Source organism: Serinus canaria, chromosome 2 (assembly GCF_022539315.1).
Source record: "Serinus canaria isolate serCan28SL12 chromosome 2, serCan2020, whole genome shotgun sequence".
NCBI classification, from domain to species: Eukaryota; Metazoa; Chordata; class Aves; order Passeriformes; family Fringillidae; genus Serinus; species Serinus canaria.
In genome coordinates this window covers 131,818,481-131,841,327 of record NC_066315.1, presented here as the reverse complement: position 1 = coordinate 131,841,327, position 22,847 = coordinate 131,818,481, and the positions used below count along the sequence as shown (strand labels likewise).

At 36.6% G+C, this 22,847-nt stretch overlaps 1 protein-coding gene across 24 annotated transcripts in view; it reads right to left on the bottom strand.

The window, feature by feature from the left end:
* Positions 1–22,847, bottom strand: part of RIMS2 (regulating synaptic membrane exocytosis 2) — a 448,889-nt gene that overhangs the window by 335,800 nt on the left and 90,242 nt on the right. For 12 of the 24 annotated variants that reach the window (XM_050971294.1, XM_050971305.1, XM_050971301.1 and 9 more), the window contains one exon: positions 18,466–18,477. The exons of the other annotated variants lie outside the window; for them this stretch is intronic. In XM_050971294.1, the coding sequence (XP_050827251.1) occupies positions 18,466–18,477 (12 nt within the window). The remainder of the gene's footprint in view (positions 1–18,465; positions 18,478–22,847) is intronic. 24 annotated transcript variants of the gene reach the window in all.

The window sequence follows — 22,847 nt, the reverse complement described above, 5'->3', positions numbered from 1 at the left end:
AAAAGGAGGAGTCACTTGCCCATTTAATGGGTATGTGGTATGCCCCATCCTAGTAAACTTCCTTCTCATCTTTTCATAGGGCTCTTATCATTTATGAGAACTCGTGTCTGCTTACATCAACAATACAGAACAAACCACCAAAGCACTGAGGGCAAAAAAGAGAGACTGCCCAAGAAGCAGCTTGCTCTCTGAGGTATATTTCATGTCTTCAGAGGACATTCAAAGGACAAAACTGTGTATGCCTCAGGACTGGACATCATTCAAATACGTATTTAAGAACAGGTCTGTTTTTTCTTTTCTAATTAAGCTAGAAAATACATGAGAAAGCAGCAAAGTGAAATTTCAGAATCCAAGACAGAAATATTTTTGCCCTCTTTAAACAAAAGAAATTAAAAGGCTTTAATATTTCTGCTAGGTCTGTACACAGCTGAAAGTAGTTCTAAACTTTCCATGTCTGTATCAAAGCAATGAAAGGACCAGATTTGATGCAGTTATGTAAGTATACAAATATACACCAACTTGAGTGACAATGAGATAAAATCTCCCAAAGTTCTCGCTTGCTATTTTCACTTCTTTTAGTAGATATTAAAATAGCAGAAAAGCTAGATACTACAGTCAAAACACTTGGGCAACTTTTTCCTTGGCTGACAGTCATAATTTTGTCCCCAGACAATGGACTCCAGGATGATCAGTATTATTCTCCTGTACCCAACAGAATAAAAGTTCCCTCTGAATTAATAAGATTTCCGATCCACTCCTCTAAATGTAGTATCAGAAAGAGTACTCCTGTTCTAACCTGATTCCTGAAAAGTTTATTTAGGGTATTTCAGACTGGGGGAAAAAAAAATGGCATTTAAAATGCAGAGATGTATGAATTTAGCAGAATTTTTTTTCTGTTTTTCTAGGGGCGTTTAATGATAATTACAAGCCACACTTCTGATGAAGCTTTATTTCCAACATGCAGGATTTCATAGTGTTGACCCTAACATAATTTTAGCTTCAAATGATCACACACAGTGGGAAGAATGGGAACTGTCACATAGACAGAAATGTTTGTGCTTTCAGTGAGCACAAAAATTACAAGCCCTCAAATAGCCCTGGACAGAATTGCCTTCCCCATCCTATCACAGCATGCAGAAGCATTCTCACAACTTAACAAATGCTGGTAATTGATGGTGCAGACCTCTCAATTAAATACAGACACACGTGTAACACGGTGTCAGAAGGCGCAGACGGCACGGTGGCATGCCCCTGGACAGGATTTCTCCTCCTGCCCAGGTGCCTGGGACACAGTGCTCAGCAGCTCACACACATGCAGAGCAGCTCTGTCCCTGCCAGGTCCCTGCCAGGTCCCTGCCAGGCCAGAGCTGTTCCTGGGACTGTGACAGCAGCACTGCACAGAGGCAAAGGCCACACGAGTGGACTGCACGCTCAATATAGGCATTTTGGCAAACATGGGAAGAGAAAACATGGAATTCTCCCTTCTAAAACTGAAATAAAAGAGGACTAACCCCTTACACCAGAAATGTGCACTCCAGGTAGGCACATTATCTATTAAACACATTTGCAGCTCTCCTAACCACCCTCCTAAAAACAGTCATGAGCACATTTTGTACACAAAAATCAGTGTTGCAATTTGTGGGTGTCAATCCTCCAACGAAAACACGGCCAATTTGAAAAGGGAAATTTGGGGGAAAAAAATCTCTCCAACGCTAAGTGCTAGCTCCAAACTAAACCCTCAGGTGCTAGTGGCACTGGATCGGGATGTTCTTTTCCATAGGAAAGGCTGAAACTCCACCTAGTGCATGCTGGAGGCATTGCTCACGTTCAGTTCAACTTCTCATGGCTGAAAAGAATGCACCAAACATATCTGACATTTTCACATTACCCCTTATACCCTTTTCTTTTTTCAAAGAATAATTTCTTTTTTTTAATACACAACACTGAAAAGAAGTATTCCGAATTTGGATTAGACAGATTTACCTTAAACCTTCCATCTGCTTTCCATTCTCAAAGGTTAGTTCTATACAGTGAACTGGTAAGTTCTAACTCATTTTTGATTTCTTCACTGTTTTTGGCAAAATTATTCATAATATTCTCCCACTTCTAACACTGCCCAGCAGCTTTCATGACACATTATTAACCATTATTATTACATGGGCTCATAAAACAAATCCTGCAAAACCTACAGTAATCAGCCATTTCACATCTACATATCAGAAATAAATAATGCAAAGAAATCACTTTTTTGTGTTGTCCTAAAAAAGATACTAAAATTTTTGTTCTTAGAGAAAATTCTTCAAAACATATTTGACATACCACTTTAACTTCAATAAATCTGAAATATATATATCAAGAAATTACATCTGCAGATATTTCAAGTGAAAACAAAACACAAGAAAAGGATATAGTATGACATTCATTTAGTATTTTCAGATGGATCGTGTGAAAAGACAGCTATCTTAAAAACACTATTCACTGTCCCTGTAAGTACAGTTAGAGATGGTCTAACACTGAATCCTGAGAAGAAAATGGAAACTTTATTTTATTTGAGATTAAAAGGCTCAGTATATTTGATTATGCAGAAGCTTGAGTTTGATAGCTGTGACACCACAGCCTAAGAAATAATGACACCAAATCCTCATCAGCCTTTTGAGCATTACTTCAAATTACTGGTGTGCTGAGAAGAAAAATTCTAGTGCAATGCTTGCACAGTATTTCATCAAATCTATTAGAGTTCACCTGCTTGGTAGAAGCATCTAATATTTATTAGCATTATATTAACTGCTGCACTTGCTGCTGGTATTCTTTAGCAAATTTCATGATTTTGTTGGTTTATTTGGCTCTCATATTTTACATAGGATATAATTGTTTAAAAATTATACAAGGTAACAAGACAACAGCACTGAAAGGAAGAAGGACACAAAAGGAAGAGTAGAAAAACTCTACTTGGGTCATCAAGGTAATTAATCATGATTACAAACACATAACTGCTAGTCCTTTTTTTTTTTCCTAATTTGTCACCAGAACAAAACTTCATTACATCATGGAGCAGTGCAATGTTTGAAGCCACCCTGTACTAAGGAAGTTTCTTCAAGGACATAGTACATCTCTCCATTAGCCACTATGTTGATGACAGGTTCACAGAATTGTTAGGGTAGGAAGAGACCTCTGGAGATCAGCCAGTCAGCCAAGGCAGGATCATCTGGAGCAGGTGACACAGGAACGTGTCCAGGTGGGTTTGGAATGTCTCCAGAGAGGGAGCGACACCCCTGGGCAGCCCCTTCCAGTGCTCTGCCACCTCCAATGCTAATAAGCTCTTCCTCATGCTGAGGTGGAACTTCTTGTATTTTAGTTTGTGGCTGTTGCTCCTTATCCTGTTCCTGGACACCATCCAAAAGAGTCCACATGCCAGTGTGGAACAGACACTGCCAAACCAGCACTGCCACGAAGTAACATGAGTCACCCTCCTCTGTGCATCAGGGAAACAACAATTTACTGTGGCAAATCTGTCCATCTTCAGGGAATACAGACCCAGTATCAGTAGGGTCAATGGTATCTTACCTCTAACCCCCATTTCTGCTAATCTTTCCTCATTTTGCCTTTTTGAAAGGCAGCATTGCTTCCAAGGAACTATAATTTTAATAAGTGAGTGTCTTGGGTTTGGGACTATGAGGATCCCTTTGAACATCATCTCTCCAGAAAATTACAAGGAACTGCTTTTCTGTTTATTGGGGTTTTTTTTCAGAATACATTAAGATCTCCCAAAAATTTTCAGTAAAATAACAGCATTATTAGTTGTCCCTGTCAGAAGTAAAATGTTTTAGTACCCTACTTATTACTTAGAATTCAATATTCCTCAAATCAAACTGGAAGACTTATAGAAGTTAGATAGAACATAAAATCTCATCTACTTGGTTCTGTACACTATCAAAACATGTCTCATGTTGGCATTAAAAACACAGTAGTTTCCTTTTGCTCTCCCCATCTGAAGTCTACCTGCTCCCTTCCAGCCAGGAGTACTGATTTTCACTTCTGATGAGGGAAAATTTGTGCTGTTTTCTATAAGGTGTTTCTGTTAAGAATTTCTGGGCTGACATTCCTTTTTGATGGAAGTGTCTATGACTGTAGAAGACTTATATATAGCATGTGCTATCCATAGCCAACATTTATATTTTTGGAAAACACAGAGCCTTTTGCAATGTCTGTACAATCTCTCTGTAGAGACATCATTCTAGAGGTTTGGGTCCAGAATACAGATGAATCTTTTGCAGCTGCTAAGATCTATTTTAAAAAAACAAAATCATTATTTTGGAGTTATTGGAATAAATCTTTATGCTCATGCACTGTAAGCAGCAGAGTCTGGTTATAACTTTAATGAAACAGAAAATCTTCCATTTCATTTTATTGTTCTGACTGTACAGACAAGTCCCTTTTTCATTTCCTTCTGTTACATTAACACATTAAGTCAGTGAAGTACATTACATGATTAAAGTTAATCTCTGAATTTGTGACTTTTATAAAAGTTGATAAAGATTACCTCTTTTTTCAATATTTTGCTATGCCACTAGTCTGTGCTATGGTACTGACTTTCATGCTACAATCAGTTTGACTGAATGTCAAAACTGCTAGAATATTTATTTGTCTTATATCTGTAATAACAAACAGATATCTATCCCCCAAATTTGTATTAAATAACATAAGAATTCCAATACCAGATAGGAAAAGTGAGAACTTTTATAATACTGGTATGAGACAAACATCTTTACATATATTTTAAAGGATGTGTGTATTTGCACTACAAAAATTTGTTGTACTGGGGGAGTGATTGTATTTATTCTTGACTCTGTAGTGAATGGATACATCATGTATGAAAAGCTATAATGGCCATAAACAACCAAGTCAGAGTGAAATAAGCATATCACCTCTTGTGCATGTATGTGATACAGTATATATTTACATGACACTACCTTTCTAGCAGGAGAGAAAATTATGTGACTACAGTTTTTAAAAGGTGCACTCTTTTGTACTAATGGTAATGGACAGTTTATCTCTTTTGCATCACTTTTTTACTATCCTTAAGACATACACTAGTAATTTTGTTCATTAATTTTTTCCACCCCTCTAGATGCACAGTAGGACTAGAAACTGTTGGTTAGAACACTAATCTAGCTGGGTTAATATAAGCCAAAGCACATCCTTGCTAAAATATATTGTATAAATGAAGAATTTAATGTGTAAAATATCTGATATTTTTCAAGATATGTAAAGGCAATAATTTGGGTTTTTTTCATTATGGCACAGGCACAACTTGAAATTGTCCAGTCCATGCCAATGAAGACAGTGCAAAATTCCTACACAGTGCCATATTTACCATTCTTAGCTCCTTCATGAGCTTTCATGATTTCATGAAGAACTAGAATGGTGTGCAGACTTCCAGTGAGAAAATGGCTATTGTGACATGGGGTGTGCTTTGGAGCTAGCACAAGCTGGTCAGTATTATATCTCAACGAATACAGCTTCACTCCTTCCAAAAGGGAATCCATAAACCTACACAGTACTCCAGAGGGCCATGAGGGTTTATTAAATTAGTGCTCTGGGTTTGGCATGAAATAAACCTGCTCTAAGTGAACAGAGCTCACAACATGGCTCACAAAGACTGTCTTTAACCTTGGAAATTTGAATAATTACTTAATATACTGATAATATACAGATGACCTAACTACATGTTTACCAAACTTTCAGGTTTGTAACAGTCTCAGAAAAGCAAAAGAATGGAGCACACAGCTCCTGCACTTTTCTTAGTAAACTTAAGCTCATTAAGTATACTGGATAGGAAGAAACCTCATGGATTGCTTCCAGTTGCCTGCTGTTTCAAAGAAAATATTTCCTAAAACTTCATAATATAATAAACTTTCTTAAAATTAGCTATAAATAATGAGCCCAAAATCAGTCGAAACACTTCCAAGTCCTACAGCTACAATGGAAAGAATGCCTTTCAATTTCCAGGGCTCACATATTCCAAACTAGATTATCACTATTTATTCTTGTACCAGTTATGGCATTAAGTGTAAATAGCTCCTTTCTCTCCTCAGTGCTTGCTGCCTGATTTTTTCACAGTGACCAATCACAAACCCTCTCTGCTTTCATTTTTCATGACCAAATAGATTTTGCTCTTTGAGACCATGCCTATACTAGCAAGACATAACCCTGTCACAGGGCCAGGTGCTGGCCCAGGATTCCTGCTAATTCTTATGCTTCCTGGCACAGTCAGGCCTTTGCTAACCAGCATCTCCCAGACAATGCCAGCACACAGTGTAGGGGAACAGCATGGAGCAAAAACTGCTCCTAATAAGCAGCTTGGACTCAGTTACCCTGCTATGAAAAGCAGAATTCAGGACTGTTAATCAAGACTGAGCCACACAGGAGTCCCTGGCCTGCAGTTCAGAGAAGAAAACTTTATTAGTTCTTAAATTCCTGATTTTACACTCAGTGGTGTTTTCTTGCACTCATTTTCACTATGGGAGTTCAGAAGGTCATCTGGTTCTCTGTTGTGCAGTATCCCATTGCTCCCCTGTGCTGATAAGTATCCAACTTTTTGTAATGTATTTAATTACAGCTTTCTTGTTCTTGCCAAAGCCACTAGTGACAATATTAAAGGTCTTCCCCAGTATTAAGGCTGGAGGAACTCATCTAGGAAGTTGATTACAGCTTTGTCCCCTTTTTCTTTCTTCAATTAATCCTTATTGTTTCAGTTTAACCAGTAATTTCTGTTGGTCATCTATAATTTAAGCTTGTGCAAAGAAGTTGGGTTTTTTTTTTACACTAACCCTTAGCTATCCCTGCACAAAAACAAGTTATTTAACTCCTCAGTCCATTTTTGCCTGTTTGTTTCCTTAATGCCTCAAAAAATAATTATCTCTGTAAAGACTGTTGTCAGAGCAACTTTGCCCATTAAAAATTAGGATTAGAAATTTTTGATGGAGAAAAGGCAAATTTTTTTGGTAAAAAATACAAATAGGCAATTATGGTTGCAGTAAGGAAATACAAATAGGCATTAGAATTACTAATTTTCAAAATTTTTCTACCAAAGTGAGTGATATTAACATTTTTTACACAAATATTGAATGTCTGAAAATATTAAAGGTTTTTTAAAATAAAATATTGTTGAAATATTTTATTAATTTTTTTATTAAAAATTAATTATTATGAGCTATTATTACACTAAATACTTGTTTTCCAACAAACCTGGAACAAAGGAAACAATCCAAATGACATTTCCAAGTTGTTTTATTTTACCAAGACTTTGTTCTCGAAGGCTACATTAAATAATATTCAAGTATCATAAAGTGATTTCATTCTGAGACTTTTGTTTCCTACAGTTCTCAATTAGATGCTATTTATGCCTCTTTATGTTCAAAAAAATTTGTACTAATGTCACAGCTTCATTAAGGGACCAGCTAATAAAAATAACAAATTATCTACAGCTCAGAGGCGCTGAGCATATTCGTTAATCAACACATGTAAACTGTCTGAAGATGAATGCACTAAGTGTTCACAAGTTATTTATAAATATAAGACACAATATCAACATCAACAAGGGACCAAAAGGGAGGAAATGTAACAGGACCACAATAAGCCTGGCGTCTGTACGCAGATGGCACTAAACTGAAATCAACAGAATTACACCATTTACATCATCTGTGTCATCATTCATTACTGAAATTGTCTGGGAAAAATGAAAGATCCAGCTCTAATGAAGTGTAACATAATGGTAATAGAAAAATTGAGATGCTTATCATGTAGTTACTGCTGCATTGAATCCCACATAAACATTCTTCAACTTTACATGAACTTGCTGCCTGGGCTCTGACAATGTAGTCACAGCAGGACAGCTCTCAGACAAAATGTAAAACATATAGAATTTTAGAATATGTTGGGCTGGAAGGGATCCATAAGGAGCACAGACTCCAACTCCTTGCTCCTCAAAGGACTGCCTACAACCAGCCCATATCCCTGTGGGCATTACCCAGATGCTCCTGGAACAGGCTTGGTGCCATGTCCAGTTCTCTGGGGAGCCTGTTCCACTGAAAAACCCCCCTCTGGCTGGAGAGCCTTCTCCTAATGTCCCATCTGAAGCTCCCCAGCCCACCTCCCTGTGCCTGTGAGGAAGCCATGGACTGCAATGAGGTCACCCCTCTGCCCTCTCTTCTCCAACCAGGACAAGCCAAGTGACCCCAGCCACTACCCATAAGTCTTGCCCTTGAGAATTTTCACCACTGTAATCTCCTTCCCCTGGACTCACTCAGTCAGTCTGATGTCCTTTGTACAGTGTGGTATCCCAAACTGCACCCAGCACTCAGTGAGGCCACACCAGCTCATGGTATGGTGGGACAATCACCTCCCTGCACCATCCTTGGTGCTGTGCTATCCCAGCCTGGAAACCTACACTGCCTCACATACTGCAAAAGCTGTATGACATCTTATGCCTGCAATAGATGCAGTCATGGGTAACCCTGACAGAACAGCAAGAAAATCTAGCATTTAAAAAAAACTATATGTATGCCAATATTTTTGTTTCATGAATTTCAAAATAGAATAGACTAAGGGTGCAACAGACTTAGTGACACCTTACACAGTCAGGTATATCTGCCTGTCCATATGCTGAAGAGAACAATTGTATTTAACAAAAGGAAAAAAAGAACTATGAAATAAAGCTCTTTTTTCTTTTTTTAAAATCCAATGTCAAATAGTCCCCTTTGTTAGGAAGATATGGTTAACTGCCTATACTTCTACTTTATATATATTGATATATTGATATGTTTATGTACTTCCATAAGTACTTCTTACTTTAAAATAGCTACAAATTCCACAAATGAAAGTCCTTCTGCTACTTCAGCAGTGACAGCTTGGTGAATGTTTCTCCTTCTCGGCTAGTATAAATTAGCAGGCTTTGAAAGCATTATTAGGGAGAATTATCACCTTCCCTAAACTTAGTTCTATTTCAAATTCACTCAGATAATTGTATCTACAATTTAATGACCACTTCCTGCTTTATAGTTCTTTTGTATCATTGCCTCTGGCAGGAAAAGTTAAATATATCATGATAGAGCTCTTCATGTACATATTCTGTGTATGTGAACTGACAGTACAAAGGAGTCATACTTTAATAAGTCCTTCATGTTCTTCCAAACTCTTAGTATGAGAACACAGATGAAGCAAGAACAGCAAAAAAGTCATGGACAAAGTGTCTTGAAGATCAACCACTGAATTTCGCTTCAAAAAACAACCCACACTAGAATTGCAATTTGCAGCTAACAACTAAGTAGTAGAACTAAGTAGTTCTTTTCAAAGAATATTACTGAATGACAAAAATAATTTTGTCCTGAAAAACTTTGCACCAGTATTTGAAGCTCTCACAAGAATTAAAGGCTTTCTAGAAGTATATCCTGGAAACTATGTCTGTGCCTTAGAAAGGACCTAGAATTTGCCTTAAAAAAAACATGTCATTTGTTGGGAATTCTTTCTAAATAGGCTGTGTAGTTTCACATTCCAACTCACAGCTGGAAGCTCCTATCAATTTACCCTGTTAAACCACTGAATCTTACTATTGATACATCTCCATGTGGCTTCTGCTTCTCCCTTCATTTTTACAATATTCACTACAGACAATGTTGAAGGAAGCAAGTCAGCTCTGTGAAGGCACCACATGCAGCCCATATAAATGGGCTAGACTAAATGTTTGAGGCTTTAGAAAGAAAAGTGGTTGAATAGGCACTTTTGTTGAGATTAAATCCTGACACAACAGTTTCTTTATGCAACAATTTTTAATCTCCTCAGAAGGTTAAGTTATATATGTTGGAATTCCCAATTCTGGACCAGACCTAACCCACATTTAGGTCCATGGAAAGTGAAGATGGTGGTCTGCTTCTCTCTGATAAAGCTCTGTTTCTTCCCTAACTGCTAAGTGCAAGTTGTAACTGGTGGCAGTTCTCCTTTGAGTAAGGGCCTTACACAGCAGGCAGCCATTCAGTGGATTTGGGGCATGAACAAACCCTTCCCTGGTATCAGAATCCCATTCATAATACTAAATATATCTACAGCATTTTTTGAGCTTATGGTACAAGAAAATTGCAGAAGTCTAACATTCTAGGATCATAGCTATTCTATTTCAAAGTCTTTTATAAATAGCCAGTTAAGATAAACACATGAATAAACTATAAAACAAAAACAACCATATTCATCTAACACAAATTTCATTTTTAACGAGTACTTGAGATTGGTGTCTGAATCCATACACTACATTTTGAACTAATTTTTACTATTTGCTATACAACAATGTAAGAAAAATGCAAACAATTATGTTCCTCCCAAGTTACTGAGGCCAGACATTCACCACAAGGAAAGTTTTCTTTGGCCACTCATAATGATGTCAATAAAAATAGAAGTCAAACAAGGCTTAGATAAAACTAAAAAAGTAATTTGAAGCAAAGTAGGAGGAATTTGCTTCACATCTACAGAGCAAAACCAATTTGTAAAAAAATATATAATCATCAAGGTGTTATAAGCTAAAAATTAACTAATATTGAATGCAAGGACACTAGGCAATTGCACACATTGGGAGAAATAGGCATTGGAATCCTATCTGCAATGTAGAGGCTAAACTATTCTAATCCCTTTGAAAGATCCTATACTTTGTCTACCTAAAACAGTAAGAAATCCAAATCCTTAACAGTAATAAATATCATCTTTCATAATCACATGACCAAGTATCTGAGAGCAAGAACACCTTAATTAAACAGGTCACGACTCTGAAGTTATGTAGCAATTACACTGAAACTGAAAGATGAACAGGTTAAATGAACACTAGTGATTAACACTGACCCACTTTAAACATTTAAAGATAAAAGGGAGCTACATGTATACATAGGAAAAAAAAATTACTCAGATTCCCATTTAATAAAGGTACACCTGGATTCTATCAGTATTAAAATATTGCAGGGATTTTTTTTTTTTGTGAAAGCATATTATCCCCCATATCAAACAGAAACCCTTTTAATATGTATTTGGTTTACAAGCCTTTGGTGTTTTATTTCTTGCAGATCTAAAATGCTAAAAGGGGCTTGTGAACTACATGAAACTAATTCTCAAAAAGCCACAAACAGTAACACATATAAATTCACTGCAATTGAATTAGCTACCTGAAATCCAGGTTTTTCTGTAGATCTTCTTGATGCTGAATGATAGCATTTTTATAATAATTCAAACCAGGGAAAATTTAATTTTTGAATACCCTTTTTATAGTTCATAGGTGACATCTTGTTTTAACACAGGATTTTTCACATTTATCTAAACTTTTCCTTCAATGCACTGAAGTTCAACACCTGCTAAAACTGTCTACATAAGTGCATTCATACTAAGCTGAATAACTGCCTTGTCTGTGCATACAATATTTCATATATCAACAGATGCTGGCCATGCAAATTCCATTTTTCACACAGCAGATCTAAAGAGCAAACAGATATTAACCCAGATGCAAGGCCTTTTTCATTTAATTCCTAAACCTACCACTAAGCTGTTCCTTGAAGGCACTAGCTAAATAAAGCTCTAAGTAAACAGCTGAGGGAGGGAAAAACACCTTGGGAGGTTTGCTGCTTTACTCTATTACTAGCAATGTCTTCATTATTTATATATATAGGCACTGGTTTCCAGCCACTGAAGCTGAATCTAGATAATTAAACATTTATACCACCCCCTGCTGTGCCATAATGTCTAACTGTGTCCAAAGAGTCTAAGGTGTGCTGTTACACACCTGGGACTGAAATGAGGAATTTGCTGAGCTACCTTTGATAAAGGTCTACACCTGGAACTTAATAGCACATGGTAATGTTTCTGAATATTGCAACAGGTGGCAAATAAAACTAACTGCTCAAGAACTGTTTCATCTTCTGGTTCCAGAATTGCTATTTGTAATTGCTCTTGCTCTAATAATTTGAACAAAAGTGAAAATTCATTGATGTGCTGTAGTTTTTATTGATATAGCAATGTTTCCATAATTGTTTTAAGACAAGATTATTTTAGGATAGCTTGAAGAAGAATTTCAATGGAAAATTAATCTATTTTGAGTAATTTGAAGTTAAAAGATAAAATTCTATTGCCATCAGGACAAGAAAAATAGCTAGCAAAACAAAAACAGGTCACTCTAATTTCACCAGACTCTCTATAAATTACCCCTACTGCTTTTGAGAAATTCAGCACACCTAAAACCAAACCAGCTGCTTCTAATTTCTGTACTGTAAAATTACACCACCATAGTATATATGTAAAGGAAAAGGTTTATAGGAAGAACTAGTGTCTTTTACCCTGACTATTGTGGGTGAAAAAAAAGTTATACAAAGTTTTTGGGCATTTAAACCCTTGCTCATCTAGTACAGAAGTACAAATATGACTGTAAAAAGAATTTCAGACTCACTCATAGTCGGTTTCTTTTGGTATTTGCTTCTGTTCTAAAGCAAGAAACATATCTGAGTATGTTCTTTAAGCACGGAGCACAGATAATGAAAGAAAAGTCTCCTTACATGGATCTAAAGCCCCATGTAGCCATTGGATTGAAATAGACCATTTTACAGCTACAACATGTGAAGGAGTTGTTTTATTTTTATTTTCCAATTAAATTTCAAACAAAAGCTGGAAAAGGAGATTGGAAGTTCCTAGGAAGACATTTCCCCTTCCTTGAACCATGTGGAGGGTAAGCCAATGATCTGTGCATGAGAAAATAGGGCAATGAGCATTGCAGAAAAGGCAAAAAAAGAGGGAAAAAAAAAGGAAGAAAATAAAAAATTAAATCCCCCAACATCTCCAATTCAAAGCAGTTAATATAAAGTTGGACTATGGACTACAGTGTAGTGTAATCTCCCTGCTCTTTGACTGTGATGGCTGACCAACAGTGTATTTTGGTATGATAGTAAGGCCCTAAAACTTAGCAACACAGGAGATCTAATACAGAGAAAACATTTGTATGCCAATTTAACCATTAGTAGGAGGTATTTACCTTGTATAGTCTTCACCAGGATTGCAGGCAAGTTTAAGTCTGCTACTTGCAGATTTAAAAACCTACGTACACTGACTACATTCTATCATGACAGTCTTGAAAAGACTGAAAATAAAGCTGGGTAACATATTTTGAGTAGAGGACGTGCCTTGATTGCAGGGTAATTTTGACAGGCAAAAGGAGAACATAGTATTGAAATATGTTTGGCAATCCAATTTCAACCAAGAAGTTTGTTCACCTTCTGCTACTGGAGGTGTTTTCTGTTAGTGATCAAGGAAACAAGAGTGCAGTCTGAATGCAGAAAGATAAAGGAGAGCAACTCAGACAAATGGATATGTGAGAAACAGGATCAGAGAACAGGCTGAGACAAGTGGCCCAAGTGGATTCAGGAAGATCTAAGTTGGCAACTCTCTGAATGACTTTTAGAGATCCCAATCTGAAAGACAATACTCAAGAGCTGAGGAAAATCATTAAGCTTCCCATAGCAAAGAGATATCTCAGAAAGCAATCCTATGTAATAGCCGGTACAGGAAACTTTTGTCAGAGGAATTCGAGGTATAGGAAATATTCTATAGTTTATGTGAGTCTCTTTCTAAAAAAGGGATTCTTTCCAAATTTCAGTGATCTGGGAAATGTTAAAAAAGACACACAGAGCATACACAGGCCATGAAAATCTTGATGAGACTCTGTTTCTTCGTAAGACATAAAATCACCTTGAGTCAAGTGCCAAGAACAGGGCAAGAGTTTCCCCAAATTGATATTTTCCAATAGCAAGAAGGCAGAGGTAGAAAAAACAACCTGTGGCTTCTACAAATATTTCTCACATTTGTTTAATTCCAGATGAGAAAATTTTCAGGTGCTGTGGAGGTACAGAACTACAACACTGATGGTTTAGAAATAATACAGAGCTTGGTAGGGCGCAAGACCTCTTCAGAATGGCAGAAGTAAAATGAGAAAAACTTTCTTTTTTAACAGTGAAATTTTCACGAAAGTGACAAAAAACATTATCATCAACACCTAGGTCTCTCCTGACTGGAACAACAATGTTGATTACTTTGGAACATGGTGACGTAAAACTGGGGAATAGGAAGTTTTAACTGCAGTAAGATAAAGGGATAAAGAATAATGCCCTATGATAATTGCCTTTTTATCCTTTCTACTGTAATTTTATCTAGAATTTTTTTAAGGAAAAAAGTTTTTAGGACTGGTGGAGTTTTCAGAATAGATTTTTAAATACAAGCTATTGTCTGTGTCTTAAGTATTTCAAAGTCAATAAAATTAGAAAGGTAGAAGACTTACTTCAAAGAAAGTGCCAAAAATTTTATTTCCTTGCACAGGAAATAAAGAGAACAAAAAGCAAGTTCCCTTGCATTCTTCCTCAGGTTAATCCTGTACAAAATTATAAACAGTTTTGGTGAAGGATCTGATCTGCAGCAGTTTAAAACACATTCTCTATAAACAAGTTCCTGAATCCACTAGAAGAGATGAATGAACCAAAAAAGTATCAGAAGATCTGAGGACCATGCCACTGCTGATTTCATGTCACTACAAAACTTGTCACTTGAAAACTAACACTTAAAAAATATTAATCAATGTATCTAAACCTCAAATGTCCATAACAAAACACTCCACTGGAATTTTATCAGCTTTTAAAAGCCAGACAATAAACAGCAAAGTGAAGGAACCCCATTTTCTCCTGTCAGCTCTTTCCAAAAATGTATTATATTGCTTACTTATTTGCTGTCTGCAAAGTATCAGTGGTTACTTTAAAGTCATGAAAGGTAAAAAGGTCATGAAGGTCTCCAATGAAAGGTAAAAAGTCTACAATTTAATTTAAGTTCAGGATAAAATTCAGTAAAAATTTAGAAATTCTACTACTTTTTCATTTCCTACTATTTAAAATAAATATATATTTTGGCTCAAACTGTATTGCACTTCCTATTTCCTCATCAGTTTAATCACACATTCCATGATTTTCAGTGATATAGTCATAAAATTTCACTATTCTAGCTAATGGTGTTGCTCATGTCAATAAAGCTATTTGCTTAGGAATATAATTGTCAGAATCTAAGTAAAAGGGAGAAATCCTGTGTACCTTTATTTTTTAAATCAACTTCATTTTTAGCAGTCTTAATTGACTCTAGTTTCTCAAAGAAATCTCTACCTCATAGTAACATTTTGACTGAAAGTTAGTGACAGAAATGAAGGAAATCTTTTAAAATGTACCTCTGTTTCTTAGAGACAATCATCCAGAAGTTGGAAAAAAATCACACTATTTTTCAGTTTTAAAACATCAACTGTTTTCTTCTCAGATGCAATCTAACCCTTTTAAGCTTAAATTATTCCTTTCTGGCACACTGGGGTCTCAATTTTGTAAAAGTACTTCTTTATATACCTGACTAAGGAAGGATTGAGTCTGAATTTAAGTCACTCCCATGTTCTGTGTGGCTAGAGTCACAGTGAGCTGTAAACTCTGAAGTGCTATTTTTCATTATAGAACCATAGAATGGTTTGGGATGGAATGGACCTTTAAAGCTCATTTAGTCCAACCCCCCTGCCATGGGCAGCAACAGCTTCAACTTGATCGGGTTGCTCAGAGCACCACTCCACCACCTCTGTCACCAACCTCTTCCAGCATTTGACCTCCCACACTCTAAAAACCTCTCACATCTTAATAAACCAACCCTCCTTCAGTTGAAAACCATATTCCCCTCTTCCTATTGCAGCAGGCCCTGCTAAAACTGTTTAAAACTGTCCTTCCTTGTAGGACCTCTTTAGGTGCTGGAGGGCTGCTACAAGGTTTTCCCAGAGACTTCTCTTGGAATTGTTCAGCCTGGAGAATTGTCTCAGCCTTTCCTCATAGGAGAGGTGCTCTGATTCCTCTGATCATCTTGGTGGCCTCCTCTGGACTCATCCCAAGGTCCATGTCCTTCCTGTGCTGAGGACCCCAGAGCTGAATGCAGCACTCCAGGTAGGGTCACACAAGTGGAATAAAAGGAGATGTAGTATAAGTTCCCTTCTGTGCGTGTTTAATGGTACAACACTAAAATACAGTCAGGATCCATGTCTAACTCCATTCCCCACCAGCATTAATAGCACCAGTAAACTACTCTGTGGTTGTACCAATTATACAACTCCATGTGCAGTCCCAGCCTTTCCCTGCAATCTTAATCTTTATCAAAACATGTAACAAGACTTCTACACAAAAAAATATTTCTAACTCTTTACAGACTTGATGCTTTGAATACATCTCATTTTCCAAAGCTATTTTTTAAATTGGGTCAACAAATCATCAACAGTCAGAAAGGATTGATAGCTTTATCAAGGAGCATTTTCTATTGAACTTGCCATTCTATGGTTGCAAAATACAGAATAGGCCTCCTAAGAAATACTGGAATTCAGACTTTCTACACTAACACTGGAAAATGAAGAATAAAAAATAATATTTAGGCTTCTCTGGGTATGTTAATATACTGGTAAATGCTGTAGCATACAAAAAATACTGTTTATATTGACGTATCATAATATTTATATAATACTGTTTATATTAATGTATCAAAATATATCTATTTTGATACATTATGCTGCATTCAATACACCAGGACTTTTAACCTTACAGTTAGTACTAAAATATAAATACCACTGCTGTTCTTTCTTTACAATGTTTACAGTTGAGAAAAAGTTGACTTAATATATTCATTGTTTTTTCTGCCTCCATAACTTCTAAAACACCTATTTCAAAATCAGCAGAAACAGACACTACATAAAGCAACTTAAGCCATTGCCCTTTTTCATGGAAAAATCTAACAAACTAATTAGCTAAAGAAATTCCTGTCCCTTTCTTCCCTAACAAATGGACATGGTAAAGCCAGATAATGATATAACCTTCTGCTTTTTTTTTTTTTTTTTTATTTTCCATGTGAATTTAGTATTTTACATGGTTCCAACAGGGATGATGGCGCAGGCATCAGTTGCCGGACTGACTGTGGGAATAAGCACTGTTAGCATGCATCAATTACTTGCCAGGTTATACAGAAAGAGTACATTCTTCAAGGAGAAAATTGTTCCTTTTCTTCATCTGCTTTTTGTATTCAACAGCTACCTCTGTATTCTACAAACTTCTGTTATTTCACAGCTTTTGCACTTTCCCAGCCTTTTAACTGTGAGAAACGCTGAGGAAGAAGGCCAAAAGAAAGCTGTGTACCCTCTAACAGACTGGGCCACCAGGAGATGGCCCACCTCAAATGTCACTTGCCTGCTACTAAAGATATGTCCTCAATGGTAACAACAGCACAGGGCTTACAACTTCTGTGTGAATAAAAGCATTTCTGAATCATATGTGCAAGTCAAATGTGAGCCTTGGCACTTCTATCAGGAAGAAAAAATTACGTTTTATTATAGAAAGAGCCATTCTCAGTATACATTAACTAAAAGTACATGAACTTTAAAGAATTTCTTCACTCCATTTAAATCACGAACTTTTTTTCCAAGCATTACAGGGCAAATTGCTTTTGTAATTTAAGTTCTTTAGAATACAGCAGAGAGTTTGATGGATGAACAGATTTACACCAGCTCATGTCATTTTCTCAATTCTGTTATTTATAAACCATTGCACTAATTGTTGAAAATATTGAAACATACCTAGGCTTACTCCCAAATTCAGATTTATACTGCCATTCTAAACCTTGCTAAACCAAAGGATTCAAATAAAATATTTCCTCTATGTGTATTATTATCAAGACAAACAGAATGCCAGGGACACACATAACATTTAACATTTTTTCGACATTATACTGAATACAATATGTGCACTACATTTTACTAAAGCCTAAAAACCAGTTTGGAAAATAATTCATATTAGTGGATAACTCTATAACATTGCTGCCATATTCCTAAACGTTTAGGATAGATAGCTTTTCTTAATATTTACTGGTATCTAATTGCATTGTCATTGACAATCAGAACTGAACTACCATGCCAAAAAAATTACAACCTAAAATGTGGAGAGCATACATATCAGTGATACAGAGTGGAAAAATCATTATGGTCACTTTATGGCACTTCTACAAGAACACAAATGAATTTTATCAAAGAAACACCTGTGACACAAACGACATTTAACTATTTTAAGCTGTGCACATATACTGCAAAAGCAAAGGAAAGGCAGGGGCATGCTCACAAAAGCTGCAAACAGAGAGGAATATCATGCATACTGTTCACAACAACTCACAGGTTATTAGTGAGCTATTTGAAAAACAGTTAAGCCTTTTATGCCAAGCATTGCTTTCATTTTAATGACAGTAATTCCCCTTGCCTTCAGTAGGAATTACACCTGTGTAAATGAGAGCAAATGTAGGGCAGGAAATAAGTTGACCATAAAAGAAAAGAACTTTAAACAGAAAAAAGGCTCTAACCACTTTGTCCTCCTGGAGTTCATATCCACGAAAGCAAGAAAGAAAGGACAGGGGGAAAAAGAAAACACAAATAAGGAAAGAGTCACATCCATTTTGAAAGTAAGTACTAGAATTCTTTAGTAAGACAAACAAATAAATATCAAAGGAAGTAATATATATATATTTTTATTTTCCCTGGTGGCGAAGGAGATGTAGTGAAAAAAAAGTAATTTTAATAATTTTCATTGTCTTTTCATGAGGGAAATTGAGACTATCTCATGAATAAAAAATTGTAGAAAAAATGCTCAAAGTAAACAATTTTCATAAAAACAATTTGTGAGTCATGTCTGAATTATCTTCACCAAAGAATGGGTCATCTCATCAAAAGGATGCAGTGTGTTGCTCATACCTTGGACCCCAGTACTGCAAACTATGAGCATTCATCCATCCTTTGCACTTGCAAAGAGTTCAGTGAAACTAAGAATGTTTGTTTACTACAGACATCTAGAGGGTATTCAAATGGCAAAGCTGCATGTTAGTCACTCAAGAGATCTGTAAAATCCTGGAGTTATAAAGCACAAGGAAACTGATTTTGTCACAAGTGTTTACTGCATGTCATGCCAATATAACACATATACTTTTCTTTTCATACCCATCAATATTAAATACAAACATTTCTATTTGTTATTTTCCTTGAAGAAATTGTCTTCTTAGCTGTCTAAATTGTAAATGGAACAATGCTTTAGAATAAAAAAATTAAATATTTTTAGTCAAAAAATATTCCCTCTTTTACTGAATGAAGAGAATTATGATTTTTATCTGGTATTTTAATTTCACATGCCAATACAAAGACTAAATCAATGCACTTGGTTAAGCATTGGCTGTGCTGGAATACAACTGCTTACCACAAAAGGGTGACAATTAATTTTATAGATTTGTTATTCCGATACCTGTATGAAATGTAACTTTATAACATGTAAGTCTTAGAGAAGGCTTAAGTTCCCTCCAATCCTAAAGTTACAAACAAACAGGAGAGAAGACAACAGAGGCCAAACAAGACAGTCAGGCAATAAAACACACAGTATACAAGGAGAAGTTGAGATAGGCTTGTTTAGCCTAAAGAAGGCTGGCATAGGGAAGGATGTGGGAAGAACTACTTCCATCCCTCAGCTATTTGAAGTTTAGCTATAGGAAACACAAAGACAGAATTTTCTTGAAGATGCACAGGAAATAAACAAAATACAACAATTAAGGTATTGCCTTGTATGTAAGGAAGAAAGAAAATCACTAGAGTTGTTAATCTCTGAAAGATGTTGTCCAGTGGGGTTAGGGATTCACTCTCCCAGGAAGTTTTCACAATTCAGTTGAACAAGGTCCTAAAAACCTCATCTGACTTTGAAGTTAATCCTGCATGGAGCAGGAGATTGGTCTGGAAAAACCTCCACGGGTCCCATCTGACCCAATTCATTCTATGATCCTATGTTCAGTGGCAAAAGATTAAAGTATTTTAAAGATGCTATGGGTTTCAGTGGTATTCTCAGTTATACAAACAGGAAATAGCATAGGAAGCTATCTAAATCACAGAACAACCATGCCTTATCACTCTGTGTGCACAGATATATTTTTCTGCTCAGTCCCAGGTGGTCTCATACTCTCTTATTGTCCCACTGCAATAAGAAAGAAAGCAGTGTTCAGAGACAGTTCATATGGAAACACCTAGAGCCTTGACTTCTCATCCTCACCTCTGAAGAAATACACTCTGCTATCCAAGAGAATTACAATCCATAATTCAAAATCCTGTCATCCATACTTTGATCATAACAGTAACCAAGACTTAATTCACACAATCAACCTATGTTGAATAATGTCCAGCATGAAGAATCTCTTTTAAGAAACAAGCTACAAAATATAAAGAAATGTGAAGAAGTTGAAGGCAGGCCACCCCAGTTTACCCAACACCTATGACTTCCTCCAGCCTCTCAGCTTCCTCCACACACACTGTCAAACATTCTTGTCTTCACAGCAATACACTGCAAACAATTACATGATTGACAATCTGAAAGTCAACCTAGTCAGGCATTTCAATAGCAAAGACATTAGAGAAATCATTCCATTCAGTTTTCAAAGAACAGGGATATTTGTCCTGTTCCACATGAAAATGCAGGTATATTTTAACAGTGGATTTAAGGAGAAAGGCCTTACCTCTGTGAGTATTCAGACACACAGAAATGTTAGCAAAATTAGTGGAACCCCATCCTATACTCAAAAAAAAAAACCCTAGAATGATTTGGTATTTATCCCTTATCCTTTTTTAAAAAGATCTGTTACAAGGTCAATCTGGCATCTGACTGCATGAGCCAAAGCTACTCTTCAAGGCTGTATGTTTCTCACTTTAATTGCCTAAAATTATAAGCCTGGATAAAACTGTGTGTTCTTCACTGTATCAGGATCATAACAACTTCTAAGGTTTATGAAAGCTTTATAGTGAAGAGTTCAAACAAGTTCAAACATGCAGCCTCTGTTGAAATTGAGACCATCATTTGCTGTTTATTGAGATCAAAAGAGCTATGACTTCAAAATAGTTTCAAATAAATAAAATTAATAACAAAAATAGTTTGTGCAGTTGTCATTTTAAGGGACTGATCATATCCACATAGCTTGTAATAAAATCAAAGAGGTTTTTAACAGTCAAGATAATCTGAAGGATCAGTACAGAAATGCAGATTCTGAATATTAGTTCTGCTAGGTATTATTTTGCAAGGAAAGTTTACAGACTGGAAAGCAGCAATATCTCCTGGTTCAAAATGGTACTTGTGCAAGGTATTAACTCTCAGCATTAAATGCAACAATTTGAAGTGTTTTGCTGAAAGGTTATGCTGGGGCAACACCACTTCTATAATATTGTCCCAGCAGAAACAGGGTTGGCAGCTCAGCCAGGGCCAGGAGAAGGCAGAAAGGGAGGCATGAGGCAGGTCATGCCCTCACCTGCAGACCTGTGATCCACAGCACGCACCCAAGGGGAACCCAGGGATAGGGCCCAGGGTGAACAAAGCATCCAGGTCCCCAGCAGGGTCCAGGGTCATAAGGCAGAGCTGAGGCAACCCAGGAAGCCAAGTCAATAGATTAAGCTCAGTGAGGGAACCATCCAGGCAGCTGCATGGCTGAGGCAGGGACCACGGCTGAGCACTGAGCAGCTCCAAGGCAAAGCAGCTGAGCTCCCAAGGGAGCTTATTGCAAATCATCCTCACACTAGGCTGATCCCAGATTACAGCTGTACCACATCAGAGAAGCCAAACTCCACCAGGAAAGGAGTGGGGAAAGCTACTAAGGACCATGAAGCACAGTAGCTGAACTGTAGTCCTGTTAAGTTTGGGTATAACTTTCAAAAGAATAAAGAGGTTGAGCACCTCAAATAGAACAGGGAGGGTTGATCATTTCTAAATGATCATCGCTTAGAGATATCTTAACTATCATAGATGTTCCTATGGCATTAATATTGGTCCAATATAATCAGGATCAGATTTAAGTCTTCAACATATCTGATAATACAAATTCTATCCATGGGGAGACTGAGATGTGAAGTTCATCCTAATGAGAAGCATAACTTTTACACCATCCAACTGAGAATTTACAACTTCTGATTAAGAAGTGGAATGTCTTTGGATTAATTTATCCCTGAGTTTCTGGTTTTTTTTCAGAGATACTTTTATTACATGGATTAAACTGAAAAGAAAAACCACACAAACTGTTTAGAGGAACCCTTTCCTCATGTTTGCAGTATTATGCGTCTTTTGTAGAGAAATGCAAAATCAAACAACATCTCCTAAAGGCCAGCTTACTTGTATGCAATAACAAATCATGGAGTTTATTCCAAATCCTAGTGACTTAGAAAACCTGATTGTGGCAGACTAATTCTTCAGTTCTTGCTAATTCTCAACAGAATGGAAAGGATTATGCATTACCACAAGTATGCTACAATTTCGTGTTGCAACTCCATACAGATCACATTGCAAGTCCAGCAGTTAGAATCATTCAGTAAAGGGAACTTGATGGTTTTTTTCAAAATCAAACAACCCAGGGAAATGATCAGAATGCAAAGCTTGCACTGAACCAGGAGAACTGAGAGAAGTTCCCTACTTACACCTTGCATGTTTCCCATGTTGGTTTTGGGTCCTATAAAATAATTGAAAATCTCTTACTTTTGTTCTTCAAAGACAAAGAAAGAAGGATGTTTCAGTGGCTCCAAGTGCTAGTAAGTTGTCAAATACCCTGAAAGAAGGCATTCAGCATGCATTATGTTAACTTTCCAGACAAGCATTTTTTTCCTTTCTGTGCAAGTAAAAGGTTGGTTTAGTGAACTGCCATTCTGAGGTGTTAAAATTTAGATTTGCTGCACAGAATAT